Source organism: Giraffa tippelskirchi, chromosome 11, assembly GCF_054371585.1.
Source record: "Giraffa tippelskirchi isolate mGirTip1 chromosome 11, T2T-mGirTip1v1.2.pri, whole genome shotgun sequence".
NCBI lineage: Eukaryota > Metazoa > Chordata > Mammalia > Artiodactyla > Giraffidae > Giraffa > Giraffa tippelskirchi.
In genome coordinates this window covers 117,513,210-117,522,942 of record NC_137285.1, presented here as the reverse complement: position 1 = coordinate 117,522,942, position 9,733 = coordinate 117,513,210, and the positions used below count along the sequence as shown (strand labels likewise).

Genomic DNA, 9,733 nt, shown 5'->3' with positions numbered 1-9,733 from the left:
ATGTTTGTAATTGATCGTTTTAATTTTCTTTCTGAGAAGTTGGAACTTTTTTTTTTTTCAATAGCAAGTACTGTCTGTAGGAGCGACAGCTCAGGGCCACGTGGGCTGCGGGTCGCACAAGTGGACTACATCTCCCAAGGTGCTCCACCGGCGCGCCGACAGGAAGTGGCCGGAGCATCTCCCGCCTCCACGCCGAGGAGGAGAGGTTCTATCCGGGGCCTTGGCGCTTCTCTTTCCTTTCGCGCCGGTTGCCGCTGCGGAGCGCGGCGGGTCCATGTGCGCAGTGAGCGGCGCTATTCCTGGCCCAGTAGCACCCGAACCCCGGCTTTGACCGCGTCCGCGCTGCGATGGACCCCAACACCATTATCGAGGCCCTGCGGGGCACCATGGACCCAGCCCTGCGTGAGGCCGCGGAGCGCCAGCTCAATGAAGTAAGGACGCCGGGGTGGCGGCGGCGGCGGCGGGCGGGCGGACTGTGGCAGGCCGGGCCCTCCCGGCCTGGCCAGAGGCGCGGACGAAGTCGCTGAGGGGCCCAGCTGGAGGGATGGGGCGGGGACCTGCCGACGAGTGCCACGCCGGGGCCCTTTGGCTGCTGCGGTAGTGGTGGCGCCGGCCACGCTTTGCGTCGGATCCTGAGCTGGGCCTCTGGCTGCGGTGGAGGCATGAGGGGCCGGCTGAGGCGAGGCGGGCGTGACGGGCTGGACACATGGCTGGCTCGGGTGGCCGGCCGCCCTCTGGCTCATTCCCAGCTTGTTCTCGCGCCCAGGAGGGGGCGAAAGTCACTGGGAGGTTTTCAGACGTTTCCGGGAGGAGTCTTGCTGGCGCCGGATTTGGAGGGGCTCCTGGGAATGCAGAGCGGGTCCACTGGAGGCTGCGCCTGTCAGCCTGTCCCTTTCCTGGGCTGATGGGTGACCTGCACAACTTTCTCCTCCCCGGCTGAGTTCCTAGGGACAGCTTTCAGAGGCGAGCCCCCACTCCTTAGGCAGGGTGAGGGTGGTGCGGGACACCCACAGGAGTCTGATTCACTGCTCTTCTACTCTATTATTGCCTCGCTGGGAAAGTGTCAGGTGAAGTGCAACCTTTTAGGTGGAGCTACACCACTAATTTCTGAACTGACCTTGGGCAAGGCACTTAACCTTTCGATGCTGAGTTTTTCCCATTCATAAAATTAGGCCAGACGGTCTGCTGAGAGGTCAAGGGAGACGATGTAAACAGTGCTTTGAAACGTGCCAAGGTCCATATCAACTCTCTGAGGATTGATTTATTTTTCTCCCCGTATTTTTGGAAGAGACCACTCTTTGGAAAGCAGCCTTATTATGTGGGTATTTAATTGTACTCTCTTTCGTTTCATTCTTTGTTTCTAAGTTTCTGCAACTTCTGTTGGAGTATTTTAAAGACTTTAGAAAGGATCCCTGTCACTTCCTGTGTCTCCCTATGAATTTGTCCAGCTTTAGTGGGGTTTATGTCTTTATTTTTAAGGTAGAGAGAATTCCTCTTTAAAATAGAAATTCAGTTAGTTTATGCTCCTCTTAGCTGGTAGGTAAATACTTCAAAAATTTATATTGACTAATATGAATTGAACATATTCCAGTGTACCATGCTGTTTAGAGATCCCTGGGCTCAGTGAACTTAAATTTTAAAAAGTTCATCCACAGAATTTAGACAAATTAAGTGTAAAGTTATTTCAAAATAAAAAGTTAAATCTATTTTATATGGAAGATCATTAGATCTTGCCAAAAATGACACTCAAATTCTTAGGCTGAAAGTCACCTTGGGAGGAGGATAGATTCCTTTTGGATATAAAATAGTGAGTTGAAAGAATTTCACTCTTTAAACCATTACTAAACTATGGAGAGAGTTATGAATCACTTTTTGATTTGTTTTGTGATAGACACATGTTAAGATGAACATTATTTTGTTTGTGATTTGCTAGACACACTACAAGTTCAGTCATAGTGATTTCTACCGTGACTTTGCCCTAAATCACATTATTTTGACTAAATATACTTGTGTGTAATTATTAATTTAAAAAGTTGTTATTTGAAAGAATTGGTTCCTTTGTAGGAAAATTGGGTAAGTAATACTTCCTGAAAATTTGAAATTTATTTATTCCTCAAGTAACTCAGTTCAGTTGTATGTACTAACACCTTGTAATAGAGACCTGGGGTAAGTATTTAACAGGCTAGTTTTTAGAAGATAAACAATCAAAGTAATATTCAAAACATTTATTACTTAACAGTTAAGCTGCTGTTAGGGTTTTGAAACTTTCTGGAGTATGAACACTGCTTATCTTTTCTTTCAAAAAAGATAAGCCTGTATTTCTGTAATTGTTAGCTACTTACATTTTGCACTTTTCTTTCACTTATTACACCTAGATTTTTTAGTAATTTTCCTAAGATAACTTTTCTGTTAATTAGCATATTCTAATTTCCAGTCTTGCTTGTATTTGAATACTTTTTGCTTCGACTTTCTTGTGGCAGAACCTTGATTTAGGAAGAAATAAATCCCAGATAAGTCTTGAAGAAGCTTGACTACAGTAAGAACGAGCAAGTAGCATCTTATTTCTGGCAAGCTCTTCTTGCTTTGGATGAAATAGGGTAAACCCATCATTCCATCATGATGATGGCTCTTTCAACTGAAGCTACATATTGGTTCATTTAGTTAGAAGAAAAAGATCATTGCCATTTGAATGAATCTCTTCAGCTAAGTGAAGTAATCAATAACTCTAAACATTTTTAATATTATCAAAGTAGATAGTTTAAAAACCAAACCAAAAGTGTCCCTATCTCAGAGATTGCACTTGACTGTTCCATTTGCCTGGAACCCCTCTTATTTGCCTCCCAAACTTGTTCTCTCACTTCCCTCTATCACTGTACCGCTGTGTCCATATCCCTAAGGAGTGACTTGACTACCATGCTCCCTGTCTCCCTTTACTTGTTTATTTTTCTCTATGTCACTGATTTATCATATGTATTGTACTTACTGTTTCCCCAGTATAATTTTTGAGTTTCATGAGGTCAGGAATTCTTATGTCTTGTTACTGTTCTTCTTTGGTTGTTAATAGTAGGCTTACTGACTTCCTGTTATAGTAGATAACAATATAGGCTTTAGGTTTCTTATAAGACCTCCACTTCAGGAATTTTGAGGGTATTTATATGTTTTTTATATTACATATCAAGTTCCAATAGATTGTTAAAGACCACTGTATGGACAGTCTTTTTGACAGATATTTTCAAAATAAATATGATTTAGTGTTCCTCACTTAACTCTGTAGTATGTTATGAACGTTGATCTTTTTTGAACCACTGTATAATTTGGAACCCATTGTTCATTGCCATGTCTCAGTTTGAAATATGTTCATGTAACAAGCTTTGCCTCAAAGACTAGAGAAAACCATTTTGATTTTTTTTTAAGTACTGAAGATTTCTGCACTAGCTGGAGGGTATTAATTTAACCTCTTTTTAAGCATCATTTTCCTTATGTTATTGTGGTATGTCATTGTGTTGTGTGGGTTGAGCAAAATGATGAATGTAAAAATTTTAGAACTACTAAGTTCTCTCCAGAGTATTTGAATTACTGTTTAAGTGCCAATTGATCAACCAATCCAACACGCAATACATTTCATTTCCTACCTAAGTTAGTAGTTGCTCATCTCAGTGGCAGATGATCAAAACTGATGGAGAGAGAACACATAACCTGTTATTTGGGCACTTAGCTCACTAGTGGATAGCATTATTATATTGCAGCATGAAAACTGGTACTCTTATAAGCACAGTGCCTGGCACATCGTAGGCTCTCAGTAAATATTTGTTGAATGCAAAGAGAAATAAAAACTTGAATAATGGAAATGTTAAGAATACTCATCCTTGAATTGTTAAAGTAGACTTGTGTTACAGGGATCTTGCAATTCTCATTTAAATTCTATACTATATAGTCGAATATATCTAGAAGTGCAGTTAAAAAAATTTGTTTAGGTTATCTAAAATGTGTGCATTTGGTATTCATTCAACATTGTTTCTTATATTCTAGAGACTATTTGTTTTTGAATACAAAGACTGTTCTTTCCTATCTGTACACACACACACTTAGAAATACTTGTTTTTTCATTTTCATTTGCAAGATAAAATATGTCTGAAGGTTTTTGGCAGATTATTATAACAGAGGACAACATCTCTGCTCTCTTACTTTAGCTGTCAGTGTTCCTCAGTGGAAACCTTTCTGTATGCAAATTTTTACTCATGCTGCTCACCCCTCTTGTTAAGCTCTATCACCTACAACTAAAGTTTTTCCTAACCATGGTTTAGTAGCTAAGTTGTGTCCGACTCTTGCGACCGCATGGACTGTATGTAGCCTGTCAGACTCCTCTGTCTATGGGATTCTCCAGGCAAGAATACTGGAGTGGGTTGCCATTTTCTAACCATAAATCTCTTTTCAGTCTCTTAAACCCACAGTTCCTAAGCTTAATGTGCTATCAAATAGTTATGTGGGCAGAAATGTTGCTTTTCACATGCTTTATGTGAATAAAAAGTAAGAGGACGTAGCTTTGGTAAGTTTCTTTTTTTTTAAAAAAAAGGTGAATTTCTTGATATTTTGTGTTTATCTTTAAAATTTATGAACTACCTAAGTCACATCTGGTATCTTCACAGATGGTTACTATTACAACTGTAAGTGATATATTTATTTATAATTGTTTATTTTATTTTATTTTATTAAAGGCTTATGAAATGTTTAAGGAAAATTTTAGGTCTGGAAAAGTGCAAAATGACAGCAGTTTGGCATGTCTAAAAATTCAGCAAATATTTTTGAGACTATGGTGTATATTTTTGGAAGATGGAATAGTTTGTAGTCTGAGCAGGTAACATTCCTTAATTAGGAATGTCACGAAGTAGGTACTGTTGTGAATTTTGTAGAGGGAAAGTCCCTGGATTCTTGGACTGCTAGACAGGAAGTTATTCAGTGACATAGCATGTTAAAGATCTGAAAGAAAAATAACAGTGTATTAGTAATACTTGTAAGAAAACTACTTTCTTTTTCAGAATTAGCGATTCATGCATATCTGTCAGTGGCACAGTAATGATGAGTTTGATTTAAAATTTGGCTTTCTTCTGTAAATTTTTTTTTGTCACTGAGAATTTGTAATTACGTTTTTTAAAACTTCTTAATTGGAAAGCATTACCACTATTTAATGAAAGGCAGGAAGACACAGTTAAGACCCTCAACCTGGTCCTGATTTTACCACTACACTGACTTACCGTTACTATGCCTCATATTTCATATAGGTAAAATAGATACAGTATTTGCCTTTGTCAACTTCTTTAGTAAAGCAGAGAGGGAAGAAATTCCTTGGCTCTTGAAATTATCTGGCTGTATTCAATTTATGTAAACTCTGATGTCAGAGTGCCCTTAAGACCTTCTCTTCCTTGTAAATGATATAAAGTACAGTAACTGAAGGTTTGTTTGGTTACATTCCAAAATGGCAAGAAATAATAAAAAGTTACCTATTAAAGAGTAAGCTTTAAAAGAGACTGACATTGGGTGATTGCATTGGAAAATGTGGGTCTAGAAGGGAAATTGACATTGAAGAAAGCAGGACTAAAAAGTTTTGTCTGATTTGAGGAGCAGTAAACCCCAAGGAGAAAATGTCTAGGAAGCAATTGGGAATGTGGAACTGAAGTTCAGGATAGAAGGCAGTAATAGAAAAGTTATTTTTCTTCTGCAAGTGAATTGAGAGGAAGGGAGTGTGATTCGGAGGTGTGGGGTGAACTGGAGTGCAGCACACACTTGGGCCATGCTCATTTTGGGGACTCTGAGAAACATGGAAAAGGAAATGGGAGAAATGTTCAGAAAAGTAGGAGGAAGGCAAGAAAAGGAATTTCAAGTAAGAAGATTGGTTTCCTTTTTCCTTAAATAAATTTCAAAAATTTTCTACCAGTGAGCATGAATTCCTTTTGCAATAAGTAAAAAGCTATTAGAAAAAAAAGATTGTTGACATTTTTAAATGAGAGAAATTAAAGGAAAATGAAGACTTTGCTGGGAGAGTCTTTTATTTTGACGTATTGATAACCTTGGAGAAAACAATATTTGATTACAGGATTAGTGGGTGAAATGCTAGTTCAGTTCAGTTGCAACTCTTTGCGACCCCATGGACTGCAGCATTCCAGGCTTCCCTGTCCATCACCAACTCCCGGAGCTTGCTCAAACTCATGTCCATTGAGTTGGTGATGCCATCCAACCATCTCATCCTCTGTCGTCCCCTTCTCCTCCTGCCTTCAATCATTCCCAGCATTAGGGTCTTTTCCAGTGAGTCAGTTTTTCCAGTGTTCTTGCCTGGAGATTCCCAGGGACAGAGGAGCCTGGTGGGCTGCTGTCTATGGGGTCGCACAGGGTCGGACACGACTGAAGCGACTTAGCAGCAGCAGCAGCAGCAGCCAAAGCATTGGAGCTTCAGCTTCAGTAGGAATAAGTTTGTAGGTTAAAAGGGTAGTAGGGTAAGGGGAAATGTGTTTATGTGATATATATGTCTTTCCTTTTTTTTTCCTTTTGTAGTCAGACTTATTTTGAGGAGTAAGGGAGCTGCCTGTGGAGTAGAAGATTTCAGGCTTATTATTAGCTTTTATAATGATAGTTTTCTGTCTGTAATGTTTTATAGTCATCTATCCTAGAATTACATCCTCATACTGCTTCGTGACCTTATCTTCCTACAGGATAGACCTGATCATGTAAAAACTTTCAAAAATAAGCTCACACTTAATAGATCTTGATGTGATCACAATTTGCCTATTCATTTTTGTCTTTCACTGTTCTCTCTCATTCTCCTAGTAATCTCTTTAACATAACCTGTACTTCTTTTCCTTTTAAAAATCTTTTCTTCTCGTTTCTGTTGGTTTAACTGCTTTAGGGTCTAACTGAAAAACTTACCTGTCAGTCTAATTAGAATTAATCTCCCACCCTACCTTGAAGTGGTGATCTTTTATCTCTATAGTCTATGGCACGTTGTGAAGTACTGGTAAGTGGAGTGGAGTTAAAGGAGATGGAGTTGAAGGAATTTTGTTGAGGTGGGTTAAGGGTGAATGTTGGTTATCTGTATTGATGACAAATAATGAGAAGGTAAGTAGTTGTCTAGAAAGGTAGTTCTGTGTTATGGTGAGCAGCTTTTAAACCTGAGTATTAGCAGGTTTAGCTGCATGATATATAATAACCTATTTGTTGCTTCACTTCTTCTGGTTCTCTGACTGCTGGATGCCAGGAGCTTGAGGAGGGCCCCTAATTAGTGTCAGCATCCAGAAGTTAAATTTATACTTAGACTCATATAAAAGATTTATTGTAGCATCTTCTGAAGCCTAATCAGTTTTTGCCAGACTTTGTGATTAAAGTTGATGCTAGTGATATTTTTACTTAAATTTATTTTTTATAGTATAAAATATAAAGATGTTTAAAATTTATGATAGTTAATATACTAATAGTTAACATGTGATAGAAATTCTTCTAAATATGTGATAGTTTGCTATATCCAAGAATCCAGAAAGTTGTTAGAGATTACCCAACTCTTGAAAGAGTTTTTTTCCTAACTTGTACAGTTAGTGTATATCTTTACTTGTTTATTTTATAATTGTACAGATCTGTGCATTTTTTCCCCATTTTTAAACTTAATTGAGGTATAATTTATATACTACAAAATTTACCTGTTTTAAGTGAAAATCAGTGATTTTTAGTAGATTTGAGTTGTATGGCTATTACAACAATCTAGTTTTGGAACCTTTCCATTATCGCAATGAGATGCCGCAATTCCAGCTTATAGTTAATCCCCATCCCACCCTCCAGTGATGATGAACCTACTTTCTGTCTCAGTTTTTTTCTTGAGAACCTGATGTTTGATATTTGGTACTAATTTAATTGAGACCATTTGGTACTTTCTTTGGGAGAAGATGACAAGGCTTCCTGCACTAGAGATTTCAGATGGATGGGACCAGTAGATGGATGTCCGAGGTGGAGATGGCTTGTGCTATTCCTGCTGATAGAAATACCCCTTCTTTCTTAACCTTAGTCTAGCTTAGTTGTCTGAACGTAACAGTTTTTTTGGTCAGTTGCACTTTTTGGATTTATGCTGGTGTGTTTCTGAAAGCATTCAAAGTGACAAAATAATAGAGTGATAAATTAGTAAGTAATTATTTTCAATGTTTAGTTTTGCTGGGTTTTTAAAATAATAAATTTATTGAATTCAGTCACTTTAGTATCCAGTTCAGGGGTTTTTTAGTATATGCGCAGTTATGGATCCATCACCACAAACTTTAGAGCGTTTTTATCACCCCAATAAGAAACCCATACTATTAGCAGTCACTCCCTACTTCCTCCTATACACCTCCAGTCCTCAGCTACTTTCTGCCCATAGATTTACCTATTCTGGACATTTGATGCAAATGAAATCATACAATCTGTAGGCTTTGGTGACTGGCTTCTTTCACATAGTGTAATGTTTTTAAGCTTCATACGTATTGTACTGTGTGTCAGTACTTCATTCTTTGTTATTACTGAATAATGTTACATGAATGAATGGATATGCTTACATTTTGCTTATCCATTGAAGGACATCTGAGTTGTTTCCACTTGTTTATGAATAATGCTGTGAATGTTCAAGTAATCTTGATTTTTTTTTCTTTTGAGGGATAATTTATATATAATACAAAGCTCAAAAATACGTACAGCTCAGTCAGCTTTTACCTAGGTACCATCCTCTGGATTAAGATAGATAGATAGATAGATAGATAGATAGATAGATAGATAGATAGATAGAGAAAACAGTTTCATTGGCCTTGAACTTTCCCTTGAGACTCTTCCTAATCAGTACCTTTCTTTAGGTTACTGTTACTCTGATTTCTATTAATTGTAGTTTGGATTCACCTGTCCTGAAACTTCATGGTAATAGGATCACATAGTATGATATAGTCTGGCATCTTTCTCAACATGTTTTTGAGATCTGTGTTATTGATTTCATAGGTTTGTTTTTTTTTTTAACTTATTGTATAGTATTTCATGTATGAATTATACCACAGTTTGTTTATATAGTCACATGTTACTGGACAGGTATTATTGTGAACATAAGCCCTTATTTCTCTTGAATATATAAGGGGGAAATTGCTAGGTTATAAGTGCATGTCAGATAATGCCAGTTTTCCAATATGGTTGTACCATTTTATATATCTACCAACACTGAATTCCATTTTTTTTCCCCCCTTGTCTTGATCAGTGCTTTGGTATTGCATATATTGTTTTGGGGTAGCTTTGTCTTGTCCACTTGATGTGTGTGTGTGTGGCCATGCCATGTGGCTTGTGGGATCTCAGCCTAGGATTGAACCTGGGCCATGGCAATGAAAGCCTGTAATCCTAACCATGAAGCCACTAGGCAACTCCTTGTGCTAGTTATTTTGTAATTTGCTTGCACATATTTGCTGATTTTTGTTTTGGAGTGATTAACACTTCCTCAAATGTTGAGATATTTTCCTTTTTTTTTTCCCTTCAACATTATTTATACCAAGGCAGGGCTGAAGCCTATGAAGCTTTACTTTTATCTACCTGGTACCAAAACTGTTTCATGTCTTTCACCCTTTAAAATGTTAGGCTTAGGTTTTCTCCACCAAGATGATAAAAATATTCACCTTGGTTCCCTTCAAGTACTCTTAAGGGTTTCTTTTGTATTGTTTAAACCTTAAGAAGTTAGAAATTGATGAAGGTCCTT

The 9,733-nt window shown here is 38.1% G+C and overlaps 1 protein-coding gene across 2 annotated transcripts in view; it reads left to right on the top strand.

Annotated features, from left to right (window-relative positions):
- The first annotated feature begins 235 nt into the window (after positions 1 to 235).
- The window catches only part of IPO7 (importin 7), a 44,554-nt gene continuing 35,056 nt past the window's right edge, over positions 236 to 9,733 (top strand). For both annotated transcript variants that reach the window (XM_081540692.1, XM_081540691.1), the window contains exon 1: positions 236 to 431. In XM_081540692.1, coding sequence (XP_081396818.1) covers positions 348 to 431 — 84 coding nt within the window. In that variant the 5' untranslated portion in view covers positions 236 to 347. The remainder of the gene's footprint in view (positions 432 to 9,733) is intronic.